This window comes from Piliocolobus tephrosceles, chromosome X (genome assembly GCF_002776525.5).
Source record: "Piliocolobus tephrosceles isolate RC106 chromosome X, ASM277652v3, whole genome shotgun sequence".
NCBI lineage: Eukaryota > Metazoa > Chordata > Mammalia > Primates > Cercopithecidae > Piliocolobus > Piliocolobus tephrosceles.
In genome coordinates, this window is record NC_045455.1 from 81,009,319 (window position 1) to 81,029,986 (window position 20,668).

The following is a 20,668-nucleotide window of genomic DNA, read 5'->3' on the forward strand; positions in this document are numbered from 1 at the left end:
AGAAAACACACATCAAAAGCTACCTAAAAATAGCTACTGTTAATGAGTGGCCTTAAAAGGTGAACTACATTGTTCTAGAATGATACAATCACAAGCTGACTTATAAAAGTAATAGATAATTAAGAAAATGAAAGGACACTGAAAATAAAAACTACCAAGGATTAATTATCCCATAAGAAATAATTTAAACACAAATAAATGTGTGCATTAAGAAAAATGGAATGTAAAACATAAAATAAAGAGGCAATTCAAATGTAATTTATGGCTATTTGAAGTTAAGAGAGGAATTGCTTTTTCTTTTCATAGACATTAAAGTATCTTCAGTTACCTAAATTCGGTTTTGTTCCTACCACACACACACATATATATGGTAAACTCAAATGCAGTGAGATTTATTCATCATAAGCACTATTTCTTAAACAGAAATATTCAAAACTAGCGTAAATATATTTTTATCATGTGAATGTCCCGAGTTCTTCATAATATTTTGATGAATTTTCTTCTCAAGGGAAAGGAAAAGCATAACAAATTAGAGAAAGAAGGGAAACAGAAGGAGAGGGAAGAATGAAGAATGAGTAAGAGTACATGCTCAAGAACGAGAAGATAAAAGGACATGCATTTCTACAGGCTGGGGTGGAGAGCAAGAATGGACGTTGGATGAGTGCAGCAGCAAACTCCTAGGTCTGGAGAACTGATCAATACCAGGAATTCTTACCACAGACCATAAAATCTTACCAATCCTTCCTTATTTTCTTTTTAGCAACAGGGTCTCTGGTGCCCAGGATAGAGTGCAGTGGCACAATCGTGGCTCACTGCAGCCTCAATCTCCCGCTCCAGCAATCCTCCCACCTCAGCCTCCAGAGTAGTTGGGACTATAGGCACATGTCTCCAGCCCTGGGTAATTTTTTATTTTTTCTAGGGACAGGGTCTAATTATGTTTCCCAGGCTGGTCTCAAACTGCTGGCCTCAAGCAATACATCTGCTTCAGCCTCCCCAAGAAAGAAAAATAATATTCTATTCAAGTACAAGGGAAAAACACTGAATATTTATGATGTTCTAAGAATCTAAGTTTGATAATAAACAATAAGATACTTCCTATCTCAATAAGTGTAAAATAATTTTATTAATATTACATAAGTAAAATACCATAGGAGCACAGAAGTCATGACATTAATTTGCTTAATGAGCCTGAAATGGACTCAAAGGATGAGTATAATTCCAGGAGATTAAAAAAAAAAAAAGGTTCAATGCAGAAAGAAGAGCTGTACAAAAACAAGGAAATGTGATAGTACGTTACTTCTTTACATGTTTAAGATAAAGACTAGTGGGGTCTGGAAGGGAGAGTTATGACCAAATTGTGAGGGACACTGAAAGTCATTCTTTTATAGAACTATAGTTTCTAGAGTTTTGGGTTGTATAAACTAGCCAAAATTTAAAGGATCATATTTTAGGGTTGTCAGCTTTTTATACCGCCGAGTTACTGGCATTTAAAAAACAAAACTCAAAACCTAAAAATAGATTATTTGCTATCATCATTTTATAAAGAAAAGTCATTTTAACATCAGCAAAGAAAGACGTAAATATTACATCCATATAGATTAAAAAGTAGGATGTATTAAAATTCTTTGAATGTAGAAAGTTACAAGATATAATTTATTCTGCCAGGGGAACACAAAATGAACTTTTTAATATCTAACCTGTTCCAACATTTCATTTCTAGCATAGTTACATTAAAAAAGAAAATCCAAGTTCACCTGGATGCACTGATAACAATGAAGGCACATTCTTAATGGTCTTTCCACTCAACTCATAACATCTGAGGTAAACAGACAAGCTAAACAAAAAAAAAATAGCTCTCAATTACTCTGTCATTTTGCTCTGTGCATTGATGAGAAGAAATAAATAAGAAACAATCTGAATGTGTGGCCATGGAAGACTCTGGAAAGTAGCTACACACAGGGGTTCCTGATTTTCCAATACAGAGCAGTTAATGTAAAATTGCCACAAACTGTCACTTAAGAACCGGTAACATGAGTCTTATAACTTAACATAATTGTGGCTTTGCTCTGGTGGCTAGAAAACTTGTTCAGAATTTGTCTTAGTTTTAATAACAGTGCAGGACTCACTACTAACATTATTACATGACTAACTTTATTCCTTGTTTTATTTTATTATGTCTTTGGTCAGTATTTATACATTTCTGTAAAACCTATCAAATCGTTTTAGGAAAAGATAGATAGCAACAAAAAATAAAAGGCTTTTATCTTGTAGGGAATGAGGAAACATTTAAGATTTGTTTTTTCAATGATGTTTATTGAACTTCTTTATTTTAATAAAGTAACACATGTTACAGAAAAGCATGAAAATAAAAATATCAATAACCAGCATTCTTGCTCCTCAACAGCATCTAACTACAGGAAATCAAAAGAATTATAAGCAAAAAAAGGAACCCAAGAAGGACCAACTGATAACCTGGTACCTTTCAGACTCCGTAACTATGATGCCACCACTTTCAGCTAACATAATCTTTAGGCTACTGTGGAAGGTTTTTATACATGGCTTGATATAAAATTTGTAATGTTAATAATATGTGAAAAACTAGCCTCTAAATATTGTTTTTGGAAATTATTCATTCTCATGAAGTAATTGTAAATATTAAAGTTGAAGGAGAAAAGAGCTAAAGAAAAACCAAATTTTCACCTCAAATGTTTGCATTAATAGTAATGTTAATGACAAAATAAATAAATTTAGAAGGAAAAGTAAATGGAGGGAAAAGAAACTTTGGATAAACAGAGTTTGAGGTATCCCTGGAGTATAAGGGTTTAGATGTCTATGCTAGGTAACTTCAACTATGTCTGGAATTCAGAAGTCTGGGTTGAGCTGTTACAGGAGTTAGGTTGAAGCAGGGAACATAACGCTTTCAAACATGTGTGTCCTCATAAATATGAGGAAGTGGCTTTATAGCAGCAGGAGTAAGACCAGGTATACACAACTACCTCACTGACCCCGCTAGAAGAATATGTGCCCTGCAAGTGGTCAGTAGGCCATCTAGTCTCATTTCCCACTGTACCTTTGTATACACTTTCATTATAGCACATATCCTATTTAATTTTAATTACTGGTTTTTATGTCTCTTTGCTCATTCAACTGTAAGCTCCATGAGGAATATTTCTCCTGTTTTGAATGAATCAATGAATACATGATTTTGTGTAACCAATCATATACATCTAGAACAAAGCTATATAAATTATACACACAATCTGTGGCCAAGCAATAGTTTTTAAGCTTCCAAGAACTTTTAAAGTTCATTTTGGGGCTGCTTTAAATTAGCACGGTTCTTCTCAGAATCCCATTCCTCAGAGCATTTAGTACTTCACTTTCTAGGTGTGAGTATCATAATGACAATAGTAGCATCCAGGGTGACATTCCTACTTAACACATCAGCAGCCTCCCTACAACACACTAGTTAAAGCCAAAGAACCCATTACTTCTCTGGCCCTAATATTCGACTACTGTCCTTCCAGTTCACATGAGACTGGCATTTTTCCTGTTGGTAGACCATACCAAGAACATCTCTCTATCCTCGTTTTAGGGCCAATGTACTGACTGTTCTCTCTGCACAGAACACTCCTCTTCTAATAAGCTGTATGGCACTTATTAAGTAAGTTTTATTACTTACTATGTAAGTTTTTGCTCAAATGTAACTTTTACCATGAGGTCTATTTAAAATTGACCACTCTCCTTAAACTTCAACCTAACCTTGCCATTCTGTAATCCCAATTTTCTGTGTGTTGTATTTATCCTTTTACATAACATTCGCTATCTTCTAACACCCTATACAATTTTTCATTTTGTTTAATGCTTATTGATTTTGTGCTCTCGTAAGAATATATGCTCCATCTGAAGAAAAGGATCTTTGTCTGTTTACTTATATATTAAATGTATATAACATAGTACTTAGCTCAGAAGGTACTCAGTACTTTTGGAAACCTGAGAAGCTCATTATGTGACAATATTCTAAGAGCTTCAAATGCACTGCATAATTTAATCTTCACAAGAACCCTAAAGTGCTATCACTGACTCCAATTTATAGAAAGGAAACTAAGATACAAAGTGGCTAAGTAATTCACAAAGGCCACAAAGTTAAGAAAGTAGTTGAACTAGGATTCAAAGTCTACTCCAAGATGCCGAGTCTTCCTAATAGAAACACTAAGTAGAAGCAGTTGCGACAATAACAGAACAGGCACAGGAAAACTCTCTTTCTTCTGCAGTAAACAGGAAGTGAAAAGCAAAAAAGATACACAAGGATGCTAAATCCCAGGACTACTTGAAATGGCATCTAAAGCCGTTATTCACCTATAGATCATCTTGATATTGTCTAATTCTTTCTGAAGCTCAGAAATATTTGTAAAACATTTTTTAAAAAGAAATAAGATTTTGATTAACCATATTTTTCAAAGCCACTCTCCTAGTAAATTTATCTCATTTGGCTCCTTACTCTATTTAAGCTGCTGTTGAGGGGACAATGGCTTCATCAATTCTTTAAGTATTCCTCTAGATTTTTAATGTCTTCTTAGTTAAGGATTCTCACACTACAAATGTTATGTGAATAAGAAAAATCACTTAAAGATGTATGGCTCTCAGAGTCAGAAGGAAATGTCAGAGATCACTGCTTAATAAACAGGTTATCTTAATGGCAGGATATACGTCAACCCTGATAAATGGATTAAAGAGCCAAAGCCTCCCATTCTGACACCTTTTCAATGTTCTTCATCTTCAAAGTTCTCTTATTGGTATTGACCATGCAAACATGTTATTTAAAAAAAATGAGTGAAGAGAAAACATACTGAATATCTTATTAAAATTTGTGAAGTAATGCCTTTACATTCTTTTGGAAATATATATTCCTCTAGAAGCACAAATTATGCCATGATTAATACATACATTATAGGAAACTAAAATAATTAGAATAGAGAGAGAAATCATACCTTCTATCAATAGCTCTTGTCCATGACTGCCAAGAAGTGTACGAGATAGGAATGGGGCAAAGTCTACAAAAATTTCACGAAGAAGAGGAGCAACTTTTTCTAAAGCTCTTTCAAGTTTTGCAGTGATGCTGTTGAAATTAAGACATAAAAACTAATAAATATAATTCAATATAAAATGTTAAATAAACTTTACTTCTAAATTAAAATCTTTAAAAATCATAAATGTCCTTTCTAGCCCATGGAATAATAGCAAGCTTCATGTATAAGGGACACCCTGTACAGCTTCACATAGAGTCATAAGGCTACTGAAAGGTTTCAGCTAAATTGGAATGACTATACTATGAAAAAGAATTGGGGTTATGTCACCCAAAAGGGCCAAAGACTGTTCATAGCTCTATGAGTGTCATGTAAATGAGTTCTTGTATGCCTTCTTTATGTATCTATCAATCAAAGAAGATGATTTTGAACACTGACAATGTGACACTGTGCCAGTTACAAATAATTTAACTCTTGCTCTCAAGGAGGTATTACCTGAAACCTGGACAAATAAGGGAATAACTGAAATTCATCGTAATACAGTTGAATGCTTTGCCAAACTAGGCATTTTCCATTTTATAAGCCCATTTACTTTTCTTTACAAGCTGCTGTATTACTATATAGTTCACTGTTGAATGTTAAGTTAATAGGCAAACATAAGCACTGTTTCACATTCTTAAAAACACTTTGGTACATGTAAAAGTAAAAAATGGGGATGAAGAAAATATTTCTGCTTAGACAAATGAATAACACAGTAACAGATTTATCTGTCTTAGATAAAAGTGCTTTGGCGTAAGACTGCTTAGACTAGAATCCTGGCTCTATCATATACTAGCTAGGTGACCTTAGGCACATTAGGCTTTCTATGTCTGCAAAATGAAGATGACTGCAGTACCTACCCAGTGAGGATTAAATAAGCTAAGGAATGTAAAGTACACAGAAAAGCACCCAACACACAGTGAAGAGGTCAATAATGTTCACTTTTTTGAATCTACTTTGAACACACCCATATTTACACTCACAAAATGTGATTCTGATACATTAAACAACTCAAAATCAATATATTAGATGAGCACACATTCTTCTACACAGAAGACATGTACAGTTAGCAATTAAACAATGTTACAAAATAATACAAGTTCTGCCACAATGCCAGGTAACACCGTGTTACATGTGAGGCAAACATTTATAAATGAAAAAAAGGTAATTAACCATAAAATAATTTGTATTATATTACTAAGGTTTAAAACTAAACTATGGTATATTTTTAATTTTTTAAGCAATTAAATAGCTATTAGAGAATAATATCGGATGACTTCTTTCCTAAATTGGAAACAGCCAAGTTTCAAATCTTTGAGCACTCTAAGTCTCACCATCAGCACTTCTGTTTAACTCTGTCTCCTCTTACCTGTGTCAACAGCTCTAGAGAAAGGAGAAAGCATGGAGAAAACTCAAGTTTGGTCACTGCCACATAGATTTAGAAAATTCTGGAGGAACAATTTTCCATAAGAAAAAGAGATTTGAAGGGGATTTGGCAGACTTACTAAAATTAAGAGATTTCAATAGTCTTCCCTACTCTGTAATTCCTAAAGCAAGGACCTCCTGAAGACACTGGTTCTCAAGCTTTGGTGTAGATCAAAATCACCTGGAGAGTCCATTTAACCAGACTGCTGAGTCCCACCCTAGTTTCTGATTCAGCAGGTCTGTGTGTACAGCGAGCATTTGTTAGAAGTACAAATTCTCGGTGGTGCTGATGCTGCTGATTCAGGAAACACTTTGAGAATGACTGTTTTAATGAGAGTATTTACTATTAGAAAGAATTAACAAAGAAGAGAGCAAAAGAAAGGCCACCTGAAGTCACTGAATAAGCATGATCACAGTAAGTTATCTGTTAGTGAATACAAAGAGATTCTTTTTTGAACTTACAATTTCATTAATTCCTTCAAATCTCTAGACTTATGTCCTACAGCTCTTCCCAGCTAAACTAATTCCCTCTACTAAGAAATGGTGAGAATGGTAAGAGTGAGTTTATCAAAAGGAGAAAAATCTAGAGATAATAGTTTCTGATGCTCAATTCTAAATGAAGTATGATTATTTATTTTTCTTAAGATTAATAAGTGAGAGCAAAATTATTTTAGAAAAATTATTGATTCATGGAGGTTTGCATCATAGCTACTGGATTTAAAGGACTATTATTGAATTAAAGCCAGGAACATTTTTTATCCCAGTTTGAGAACTTTCTCCCCTATTTTACAGATTTCTGCGTGATTTTAGAGGCTTCAGAATTACAAAAATATTGTTACTGGTGATTAAATTAAATATGAAATAGAAACTTCAATTAACCCGAGCAACTGATTACTTCTGTGTGTAAGTATGTATAGATATACATTATTTCCAATTATCTTGACTTAAGGGTAATAGTTATTTCTCATGAAGTGAATCCCTATTAAGATTTTTTGCAAATATTTTCTTATAAAATTTATTAGAATATTAAATGTTGCTCTTACATAACATCCTGCAATTAGAATTTTAATTTTCTAATGGGGGCAAAGAATATAATATTTTACTCAGCAAGAGATTAGAAGTTTTCTGTATATAAGCCATTATCAAATAATTCTGCTGGAATTACAACAGCAAAATACTCTAAATGGAAAAACTTCATCCTCATTTTTCACAGTGAAGAAAACAGTTTTTGTTGTTGTTGCTATTTAGAGACCCCACAATGTATTTCAAAGAAGGTTATAAATGCTGTATAAATTCGCTTCATTGTTACACAATTTAAATTCTGAAAGAAAATGGTACAAACACAAACTTCATCTTAAGACCCTCCTTTATCACCTGATAATAAGAATTACAAAAAATGCCAAAAAAAAAAGACATATTGTGGCTATACTGTCATTTTGTTATTTCCGTTCTCATCTCAAAGAAACACACAATGTAAAACTCCTTTTCCCCAATTCCAAGACACATATAAGACAGCTATCTGTTAATATGTAAAAAAAATTAAAAGCTATATTAATGTGAGAAAAGCCCATGCCCTTAAGTCCTATAAAAATAAATAAAATTTTCTCCTTAAAATAAAAATACAAAGAACATATAGCCACCAGAATAAAACCAGGTATTCTTCAGCACATAATTTTGTAAGAAAAACTGGCATAATGTACTCACTTTAGAGAAAAACTCTAAAGAGTACTTTTTCAATTTTCTCTACAAGTTTATTTTCATTTATTCAAAAACATTCATTTAGGCTGGGCACGGTGGCTCACACCTATAATCCCAGCGCTTTGGAAGACTGAAGAAGGAGAATGGCTCGAGCCCAGGAGTTCAAGACCAACCTGGGCAACATGATGAGACCCTGTCTCTACCAAAAAATTAAAAAATTAGCCAGGGGTGGTGGTGGGCACCTGTGATCCTAGCTACTCAAGAGGTTGAGGCAAGAGGATCGCTTGAGCCCAGGAGGTCAAGGTTGCAGTGAGCTATGATCATGTCACTACACTCCAGCCTGGATAACAGAGCAAGACCCCTATTTTGCAACAAAAAACAGAAACAAAAAAACTATTCATTTAGTCTAAGACATTTTATGCACAGAAGTAATACAAAGGTGTATTTCCCTATGTAGGGAAATCTGCCCTGCACAGTCTGAGTGAGTTTATAATCTAATACTCTAATAACTTAATATTTGGTTAAGTTCTTGGGCTCTAACCACAGACTTTATCAAGTGTGGGTTGAAAAGCATACAATTTCAAGCCACTCATTCTATTCTCCCCAGTCGATTTTTTCCCCTTAAGTCACACTAATGATGTGTTTAAGATGCTTGACTGATGACTATTTTGAATTTGGCTATTTTTCTTAATAGTAAGTATAAACTCTTAAGAAAAAGGATTAAATTATTGGAACTGGAGGCCATTATCTTAAGTGAAGTAACTCAAACAAAAAGGCGAATAGCACATGCTCTCACTTATAAGTGGGCGCTAAATAATGTGTACACATGGACAGAGTATGGAATGATAGACACTGGAGGTTGGTGACGTGGAAGGGTTGAAGGGTGGAAGGCGGGAGCGAGGGGTAAGAAATTACTTAATGGGTACCATGTACATTATTCAGGTGATGAATACACTAAAAGCCCAGACTTTACCACTACGCAATATATCCACAAAACAAAATTGCACTTGTATCCCTTAAATTTACACAAATCAAAAATAAATAAATAAATAAATAGAAAGAGAATTACTTATTTCCATGAAGAAAAGTTCTGTTGCAACTTGAGAAATTATAAACCACTCTAGCAAAATTACCAACTCAAAACAAAATATTCAAAGGAAATAATAAGGCTTTAGATGAAATTCTATAGCTCCAATGATTAGATTAAAACAATACGACTTAAAACACAAAAGCTTACAATTATCGTTTTAAAAAACTGCAATCATGTTTGGCTTTTACCTGTATTGAGGAAGTCTCATTCACAGTTAATTCTAAGAAATTCATATGAATAAAAATATAATTAATCCATGGAAAAAATAATGTATGAAAACCCATGGCTTAATTATTATTAAATCTTGCCAAATGTAACTGGCCTCAAGAAATATCCAAGGCCATGGTAATTGTAAGTACACAGATCAGTAAAAAAAAAATGAAGATTTTTCTCTCCTGTCATCTAAATGAATCCCCTGATAAACATAGTTCATAACAAAGTTATCTTTTCTTAATGGTATATGTTTTAGAATTCTAGAAAAATATAATAGTTCTAACTCTTATTTACGGCCCTACATAGTGTATTCTATTTAACAAACTCCCTTATGTTTGTGCTACTTCATAAAGTCATTTTTACTTACTTTTGATTTTATTTACTTTTTATCTTCTCCTAGGTCTTTAGCACAATGTCATAAATATAACAAACAATAATTTGATTTGAAGGATTAGAGTGCTTAAATTTCCTATTTCTTAAATCATATAAAGTAGGTAGTTATAATAAGAAAACATAGAATAAAAAGAAATAATCACATACCCTTAAGTATTGTACCTAAAAGATTTACTCAGACATAAAAGAAATTATTACATTAGTGAATTCTATAGATTTTTATTAATTGAATGCTTCTACGTAAATGAGGAAACGTAGGCATCAGTAAGTGAACTGATTGGGTTTAGGTAAACACAGATGAAAAGACAAGATTAAGAGAGTATTAATGATAGAACAACCACACATTGTAATGTTAAATTCGTATCAGCTATATATTATGACTAGGAATTGACATGGAGTTCAAATAATTTATCTGTTGTCACTAAATTTCTAATATTAAATATAATTTAACATACTAAAATAGCTGATGAGTAAATGTATCCTAAATCTGCAAAACTGTGACATAATTACCTACTGACAATTTTATTAAGTTATAGCTTTCTAAGGTTGTGGCCACTATGGAAAATATGATATTGAAAAAAAAATGCTTACTTATTTTATTTCCCTATGATCTTATAAATTTAAAACTGGCATTTTCTCTTTATTACTCCTAAACAGAATTATTTTCAAATGCATGATGAAAAGGTTAAAAAAGCAGATAAAGTTATAGAAGACTAAAAATTGAAGCTAAATAGAATATTTCTATAAGTAAAAGTTTACTACTTTATATCGTAAACTAAATTCCAAGTAAACAGTTTTCAAGTTTTAAGATGTGTAATGCCTACTACGTGAGCATGATGATGCACACCTCTATTCCCAACAACTTGGGAAGCTGAGGCAGGAAAATCACTTGAGCCCAGGAATTCAGAGCTATTGTGTACCATGATCACATCTGTGAATAGCCATTATGTAATGCTTTTGGGGGATGTCCTTAGACAATTAGAAAAGTTTTTTGGAGGCGCTAATTACAAAAGTAAAAAAAAAAAAAAAAAAAATTGATGTAGAACAATTCCTTCTTTCCAATCAACCACTTAAATGACACTAAAGTTAACTATAGTGAAATAAAAATACAAACTCAAGAATATAAGTCTAACTAAAACCAAACAACAAATCTAGTGATAAAAAGGATAAGGCTAATTGTGTCTTGAATACTTGACATGAAAACTGTAACAACATTTATCCTCTTAAATAAAATATTCAGTATATTAAAAACATATTTTGATGTAGTGGGAACTGTGGTGTCTCACCAAGATCCTCTTTTAGGATAGAGACATTCTTTCCCTGGAGAGTTCTGAGAACTGTGGGCTGATGGCTCACAGTTGAATCCCTCCCTAGAAGGGAGCTGCTTCACCCAAGGTTAAGCCCCCTCATTAGGAGCAGTGTGAATTCAAACAATGGTCAATTAGAAGAAAAAAAAAAAAAAAAAAAACCCAGCTCCTTTGACCCAATTGAGGACACCTCTGAAGCCATTACAACTTCAGAGCTTTCCCATGGAGTGGCCTGGAATATCTCTTACAATTGCATCACTTTTCCTTCAGATCAATCTTCCACTGCCACTTATTTATAGGTGGTGTTATCAAGAATATTCCCCAGTAAAGCACCTACAGAATTTGTTTTCTGGAATAGCAGTTAATGAGTGTTTTGTAGTATAGTATTTAGTTAAATATAATATTTTTGAATATATAAATTGAAAAATCAATTAAGAATTTGAACTTTTAAAATGAAATGGACTTCTATTTCAGATGCAGAAAACTGGAGTCATTCCCACAAAAATCACAAGAAAAAGCCAGATAATCTAAAGAATTATAACTTTGTTAGGCCTCCTCAGAGAGCTGAGGTTGCTAGGCAATCAAACAGCTTGAAATCTGAGGATAGGAACCTCCAAGAAGAGTCAGGACGCATGAACTTGCTAACCTGAGGCAGAGAACAGGAAGCAGCAGCACTGGGCACCACATTAAGTTGGCAAGAAAAAATCAGCTAAATGTTTTTATAAATTTCTGAAGTCCATGTGTGGACTATAAGAGAATAAAACCCCCAGAGCTATAGACACAAAGGGAGTTTGCAAGAACACCCAGGCTCTTGCATTCAAACCTAACTAGTACTCAGGAGAAAAACCGGAGGCAGCATGGAAGACTGTAGAAAACTTACTTCATTGCTCCAGGTTAAAGGAGGGAGAATTAATTGCTGCAGAAAAGACACAAAGTTCTGCCCAGATCCATCTTCCTATCTCCTCTACAGAACGGAAGCCTTATGCGTCTGAGAGAAAGAACAACTCCTGTCACTTTTGGGGCACAGTAGGAGGCCTGTTGCCTCTAGAGGAAAGGAACATAAAAAACCTTCTACTCTGAGGGAGAGAAAGGGAAACGTTCTGAGTCCTGAAATTTACAGATCTCCAATCATGTAGAGATGCACAAAATCACTGAAAAAGCCCTACCTTCAAGATCCAGGACAGCACTTGACTAAAATGGAGTCTAGACCAGGACAAAAAAGAACCCCGTGCCCTTGAACATCAGGCTTGCAAGCACCCAGTAACAGATAACGGTAGTCTATTGCGGAAGGGACTGCACAGTGTAGAGAACCTCTCTGAATCAGAACAGGGTAGAACAGAAATAGCAAGACACTCTGAAAAGCTAGCACCTAAATAAACACAAAGTAAAGGTAGAGAACTTTAAAGTCCATGGTACACAGGGAGTAACAAACACAACAAGAAAACATAAACCCTGCTCAACAAAAGACTAAAATGACTCAACCCCTCTCACAAAAGGCTTAGCATAAGGAGAGGCAGACACATTTAGAGCACAAATACGACTGTCAGGAGCTACTATCCCATACATGATGTCCAGTTTTCAACTAAAAATTACCTTACACATGAAGAAACAAGAAAAAAAAAGTCAGAGAAAAACCAATAAAATCAAAATCACAGATGAACCCTATGTTGGAACTATTAAAGAATTTAAAGTAACTATGCTTAACATGTTAAGAGTTAAGAGCTGAAAAGGCAGACAACATACATAAACAGATGTAAAATTTCAGCAAAAGTAAGAAACTGTAAAGAAAAAACAATGGTAGAAATAGAAAATACAGTAAAAGAAATGATGTGCCTTCAACGGACTTATCAAAAGACTCAATGAAGCCAAGCAAAGACTCAGTGAATTTGAAGACAGGCCAATAAAATACAGACACATTAAAACAAAAAGAAAAAAGAATATACACACACTCCGATGGAGAGAGTGTGCACATTGGTGCATTCAAAAGCTATTAAACATTATCAAATAATTTTACATAAATGTGATTGGAATCACAGAAAGAGTAGTGCCATATGCCAAATAATGGCTCCACAAAGATACCTAAACCATAATCTCTGGAACCTTTGAATAAACTATATTACATGGTAAAAAGGATTTTGCAAGTGAAATTAAGGTTATGGGCATTAAAATAGAGAGATTATCCTAGATTATGTAGGTAGGTTCAGTCTAACCATATGAACTCTAAAAAGCAGAAAACTCTCCGGCTAGAGAAGTACTGCAAAAGAGGAAAGCAGAAAAGATACGTATAAGGGGAAAACAGACAGATCCCAAGTTTGAGAAAAACTGGATGCATTATTACTAATCCTGAATGTAGGAGGCCACACGCAAGGTGAGTTCTATGAGATAAGGGAAGGCTCTGATAGCAGGCAAATAAACAGGCCCATGTGTTCTACAGCCATACAGAACTGAATTATGCTAGTAATCTGAGTGAGCCTGGAAACGCATTTTCTTCCAGAGTCTCCAGTAAGAAATGCAGCCCTGCCAACATCCTCATTTTAGCCCAGTGTGACCTGAGTGTTGGACTCTTAACCTACAGAACTGTGAAATAATTAATAAATCAGTGCTGATTTAAGCTGTCAAATTTGTGGCAACGCGTTATTCTAGCAATAGAAAACTAACACAGAGACATACCAGAGCAGAAGAAATATGTGAAGAGATATTGAGTAAGAATTTTCCAAAAACAATGAAGTCATAAAACTACAGATACAAGAAGCCCAGAAAACACCAAGTAGAATTTTAGTAAATAAGTAAAAAAAAAAAAAGTATCATAATACACTGCTGAAATTCAAACATAGAGAGAAAATCTGAAGAAGGCATTCAGAGAATAAAGATACATTCCATAAAGAGGAACAAAGATAAAAATGACATTCTCATTAGAATCCGTACAAGCCAGAAGAAAGATGAAATCCCTTTCAAAGCCATTTTAAAAATATATAATCCACAATTCCATATGTAGCCAAAAACTTCTTTAGAAAAAGATGGTAAAATAAAGACCTTTTTAGACAACAAAAACAGAGGTAATTCATGTAGCTGACTTTGTACTACGAATACTTTTAAATGTATTTCAAGTATAAGGAATATACCAGACAAAAACAGATTTATACAAACAAGAGTGCTAGAAAAGATAAATAAAACTATAAAATGCATTTATTTTTAACTGTTCTAAAATAAAATTCACTGTCCAGAGCAAAATAGCAGTGTACTGTTTCTTTTTCTTTTTCTTTTTTGAGACAAAGTCTTACTCTGTCACCCAGGCTAGAGTGCAGTGGCACAGTCTCGGCTCACTGTAACCTCTGCTTCCTGGGTTCTAAGCAATTCTCCTGCCTCAGACTCCAGAGTAGCTGGGATTACAGGTACATGCCACCATGCCCAGATAATTTGGTATTGTTAGTAGAGATGAGGTTTCACCATGTTGGCCAGGCTAGTAATCTCAAACTGCTGATCTCAGGTGATTCATCCACCTCGGCCTCCCCAAATGCTGGGATTACAGGTGTGAGCCACGGTGCCTGGACTACTGTTTCTTCATAAGATATATAAAAGTAAAATGTATGACAACATTAACACAAAGGATGTAAAAGAGGAATTAGGAGTAAACTGTTACAAGCATCATTATTACACATGAAACTGTGTAATAATATTAAAAACTGATTCTGATAATTTAAAGATTTATATTGTAAGCCATAGAGAAGCCCCTAAAATGTTTAAAAGGTTGTCTTTTATTTTAAGCATTTTAAAAATGTTTGAAATATTGTCTCCAATAAGACAATATTGGAGAGAAAATAAAATAATAAAAAAATACTCCATTAACCCAACAGAGGGCATAAAAGAAGAAAAACAAAATAAAGTACAGATGGAAAGTAACAATTTATTCTAAAACAATTACCAAATTGGTAGATATCAATATAATCAATATATACATCAATATAATCATGTAATCATGCAATTACAATAAATGCAAATGATGTAGAAATACCAATTAAAATATAAAAATTGTCAGTTTGATATTTTTTTAAAAAGCAGAACTACTTTAAATATAAAAATGTAGACAAGTTTAAAGAAAGGAAAAAAATAACCATCAAAACCCTTCATTAAAATAAAGAAAGTCATGTAAAGGAGTTGAAAATGTTTAATTGGGTGAGCTTTACACAACTTAAAAATTACCAAAAAGTTACACATTTTTCTATCATATAATTAAGGATCAGAAGGAATGGATCTGACATAATCCAGCTGAAATCAGTGATTAAAAAAAAACCAAGCCATTTTAACACTTACACTCCATCAAATATATGATCATAAACACATAACTATATAAAAATGTTGATTTCCACCTTTAGTAATAGGCAAATTCTCTTGCTGAGAACAACTGAAAAAGCTGGACAAAACCAGAAACACTTCTTTTGGGGAAATGGAGAGTTAAGACAGAAGTCAATTATTTGACCATGATCCTGAAGAAAAAACTCTAAGAAGATGATTTTGGTTTCTGGACCGCTCATCTCCCAAGGACATGTTTTGGTAGAAGCAACTGAATGACTGAAACTGAACAAACTGTTTGGAGCTCAGAGCCTACTAAAGAGGAAAAAAAGCTTAGAAAAACCCTTATGATTTAAGTTGAGACCCTATAGAACTACACTTTAAAGAACTGGTGAATCAGAAAAAAGACTGGCCCTCTAACCTTGACTTCATGAAGGTCGTTTAGGATTGCTAATGCTTACCAGAAGAAAACGTATTTTTTTCTGGAAGAAAACCCCACTTTGTACTTTCATATTATGTTTATAATCTTTCAGATACTACATAGGTTTTTCACATAATAATAACAAGAAAAGACATGTAAGTAGACAGGAAGATATTACTGAACACCAAAAGTAACACAAGATGACGGAGGTAGCTCTGATAAATAATCAAAGATTTTAGGGTAACTATATTTACCCTAATAGTTAAATATTAACTATTAAAGTTATTAAATTAACTTAATTAAAGAAATTAAAGACCAAGGAAATTCAAGACCAAGATAAACAATTGGATAAGACAGACAATTGGAAGATAATTTTTTTTTGAGATAGAGTCTTACTCTGTCGCCTGGCTGGAGTGCAATGGCACAATCTTGGCTCACTGCAACCTCTGCCTCCTGGGTTCAAACAATTCTGCCTCAGCCTCCCGAGTAGCTGGGATTACAGGCACCCACCACCATGCCCAACTAATTTTTATATTTTTAGTAGTAACAGGGTTTCACTATGAAGGCCAGGCTGGTCTCGAACTTCTGACCTCATGATCTGCCTGCCTTGGCCTCCCAAAGTGCTGGGATTACACTCGTGAGCCACCACGCCCAGTTGGAAGATAATATTAAACTACAAAAGTCAAATGGAAATTTGAGTACTTACAAAAATTGAAATTACGAACTGAGAAGACTTGACACAGCTAAAGAGAGAATTTTAATAAAGTAGACTATAGGTTAAAAGAAAATACTCAAAATCACTGAGAGAGAAAAAGGAGTGGGGGAAGGATATAGATAGATAGTTAAGAAATATATTTTTTAAAACTCTAATTTTTATCTAAGATAAGCTCTAACAAAAGGATAAAAAGAGTCACAAGCAATACCTGAAGAGGTAATGGCTAGGAAGTTTCAAAATTGAATGAAAGTGATAAAACTTCAGATTTGAAAATCTCTACAAGTCCTAAGCAGGATAAATACTAAGAAAATCCACAGCACCTGAAAACATCATAGTAAAACTTATCAACTCCCAAAATACAGAACACCTTTAAAACAGACATCAGGTGGGTTGGAGTGGAGAATAGAAACAATATGACCAGGAATTAACCTATAAAATAAAGAAATAAAACACAGAATGAAAAAAGCCAGAAGACAACAAAATGATATTTTCAAAGCAATAAAAGAAAATAACAGCCAACCTAGAATTCTGTTGGTTCAAAATATCCTTCCAAACATTGAGGTGGATTTCCAAGATGTTTAGAGAAACAGGAACTAAAAATTCATGACAGGCAAACCTGCACTGAATCAAATACTAAGAAGTGTTCTCTCAGAAGAAGAAAAATGATACTAGGTGGAGGTCAGACATTCAGAAAACAATGATAAGCAACAAAAAGGGATAGTCATTTGGTTAAATCAAAACAGATGTTGACCAATAAAATAAGTAGACTTTCTTGCAGGGTGTGAATTTAAGATGAACATGCACACATGTATACAATGTACATGTATGTCTGCAAAATTTGGAGTAAATTGAGTTAAAATAGAGTAAGGAAGGACGACGCATTGTCTGGGGATAGGACCTTGATAAATCAAGGACAACTCCTGAATTTGGAGGATTATCAATTACACAGTTTCTCAAAGTGTGTTCTCTGGACCAGCAGCATCAGCATGATCTAGCATGATGGTTAATTTTATGTGTCAATTTTACTGGGTGTCCAGATATTTGATTAAACAGCACTCTGGGTATGACTGTGAGGGTATTTCTTGATAAGATTAACATTTGAACAGGTAGACTGAGTAAAGTAGACGGCCCTCCTTCATGTAAGAAGGCTTCATCTAGTCAATTGAAGATATGAATAGAACAAAAAGGTTGAGCAAACTCCTTCTGCCTGAATGTTTGAGCTACTAATACTGGTCTCTTCTAGCTTTTGGACTCAGATGGAAACATCGGCTCTTCTTCAGTCTTGAGCCAGCCAGCTTTTGGAGAGAAACTTAAATCACTGGCTCTCTTGGTTCTCAGACCTTGGTACTTTGATTATAACTACACATTGGTTCTCCTGGGTCTTTAGCATACAAACTGCAGATATTGGGAATCCTCAGTTTCCATAATCATGTGAGCCAAATTTTTATAATAAATAATGTGTATATGCATATATATTCATATGAATGTAAACATCCTATTTAATCTGTTTCTCTAAATAAGCTTGACTAACACACCTAAAAACTTGTTAGAGGTGCCCTAAATTCTCATGCCATACTGAAGTCCTACTGAATCAGGTACCCAACGATCTGTATGTTAATAAGCCCTCTATGTTAATCTGATGCATGCTGATGTTAGAAAACTACTGCACTAAGGAAACAAACAATGTACAACCTTCAACTTAACAGTTTCTTGTTATTTCTCTCTATTGAAATTTTTTTTGGCAGTAAGAATAAAAGAATAAAACTGATTACTGCCAGAACTTATGAAGAAAAGGAAGGAAGGCAAGGAAGGCAAGACAGGCAGGCAGGCAGGCAGGCAGGCAGGAAGGTAGAAAGGCAGGAAGGCAGACAAGCTGGCTAGCTTAAGTAAAGAATATCAAGAATAAAAAGAAGGGACATTACTACAGATTATATGAATGTTAAAAGAATAACATGATAATATTACAAAAAACTTTATGCCAATAAAAACCTACCAAAACTGACACCAGAAAAAATAGAAAATTTTGGGAGATCTGTAACTAATTAAATTGAAATTTTAATTAAGAAACTTTCCTAAAAGAAGAGATCCAGGATTAGGTGTCTTTGCTTGTGAAGTTTGCTAAATATTTCAGGGGAAAAAAAGACAAAAAAAAATCTTATAGAAGCTTTCAAGAGATAAATCTATTTCACATTACAATGAAATCAGATTTCTTACAGAAATTGGTAATTCTTTTAGCATTTAAAAATTAAATCAATATAGTACACCATGTTAACAGGAGAAAAATCACATGATCATCTTAGTGTATATTTGAAAAGCATAACATACATCACGATAGCAAGTTTTTGTTAATTACAAATATAAGAAATGTATAACATTTATTGAAAATTACATATAATAGATAAGAGGCATCATAATTAATGATAAATGTTCAATGTTTTTCATCTGAGATGGAGATTGTAAAAAGAATGCCTGCTATAACCATGACTGTAATAAATTGTATTGGAGGTACTGGGTGGCACTGTAAGTTAAGAAAAAGAAATTAAAAGGTGCAAGGATTTTAGTGGGGGAAAAAACTCCCCCATTATTCATGGATGACACAATTATGTATATACATATACATTTTGAAATAATCTATAGAAAAATAATTAGGAATAATAAGTGGGTTAACATTTCAGGATATTCTCTCAACATACTGAAATGGAAACAATTAAAATAATTAAAATAAAATTTATAAAAGAAACCACTGACAACACGATAAAAATATAAAATTCATTTGTAGCCTTGAAAAAGTAAGATGGTCTAAAATTACCTTCCATGCTAACAGCTAAAAAATTAGACAAATACAGGGAACAACTATTTTCAGACAATACAGGGAGTACAGAACAATGAACCCTAAGGAAGGAGAAACCAATAAGGTGAGCTCCCCCATCATCCACATTTCTTTTATGGAGGTATCTCCTACATTATGGCAAATACTGAGTCCTGCAATGTTTTTGGGTTGACAAGACTGAGACTGTAGTTCAAGACAGCCAAGGTGAACAGAATTTGCAGGACAGAGTCCCTGAGAGGAGGAAGCTATAAAGAAAAAAATTTCCAAAAACCTGAGTCTTAGGCTGAATAGCAATCTACTTATGTGAAGCCTGAAAGCTCCAAGGGCTAGAATAGAACAATTTTTTGAAAAGAATAATTATGAAGGAGCTGTAACACAAACACCACTGAGAGTGCATAGTGCTGGTAATTGTCTGAATTCCCTCCAGCCAGAAAGGAGACAGCTCATTAAATACACTGGGCATTCAGGAGAAATTCTAGCAAGTCTACCCTTTCTAAGTGTGGCAAAAGCAATCCAAGAATAGAGGCCTCCCTAAATTTGCCTTAGAAGATCTTAAAAATATGTCTCATGAGCAAGGATGGCCTCTTCAACAAATGGTGCTGGGACAAATGGACATTCATAGGCAAAAATATGTACCTCAACCTAAACCTCATACCTTACACAGATATCACCTCAAAATAGATCACAGACTTAAAAATAAAACAACTTTTAAACCACAAAATTTTATAGAAAATGCAATATAAAATTTGGGAACACAGAACAAGGTGAGGAGCTCTTAGACATGACACCAAAAGCTTAACTATAAAAAGGTAAATCTGACAAGCCAGATTAAAAAAAAAATTTAAATTTTTCTCTGCTAAAAACCCCACTAAAAGGATGAAACAGGGAGCACGTCTAGGAGAAAATATTTGCAAACTACATTTCTAAAAAAGGACTTGTATTTGAATATAACAAAAACTCTCAGAGCTCAAAAGTTAGAAAGTGATTCAATTAAAAAATAGGCAAAAGACATGAACAGACAATTCATGGAGGAGACATACTGATGGAAAATAAACATATGAAAATATGTTCTGCATCTTTATCCATTAGGAAAATGCAAATTCAGAGCACAATAAGATATCACTACATACCTATCAGAACGCTTTAAAAAAATGCTGGTAACAATGAGGAGAAACTGGACTGCTCACACATTGCCAATGGAAACATAAAGTGGTACAGTCACT

General features: G+C 33.8%; 1 protein-coding gene across 2 annotated transcripts in view; it reads right to left on the reverse strand.

Annotated features, from left to right (window-relative positions):
• NBEA (neurobeachin) overlaps positions 1-20,668 on the reverse strand; it is a 743,995-nt gene that overhangs the window by 454,282 nt on the left and 269,045 nt on the right. For both annotated transcript variants that reach the window (XM_023208811.1, XM_023208812.1), the window contains exon 34: positions 4,989-5,116. In XM_023208811.1, coding sequence (XP_023064579.1) covers positions 4,989-5,116 — 128 coding nt within the window. The remainder of the gene's footprint in view (positions 1-4,988; positions 5,117-20,668) is intronic.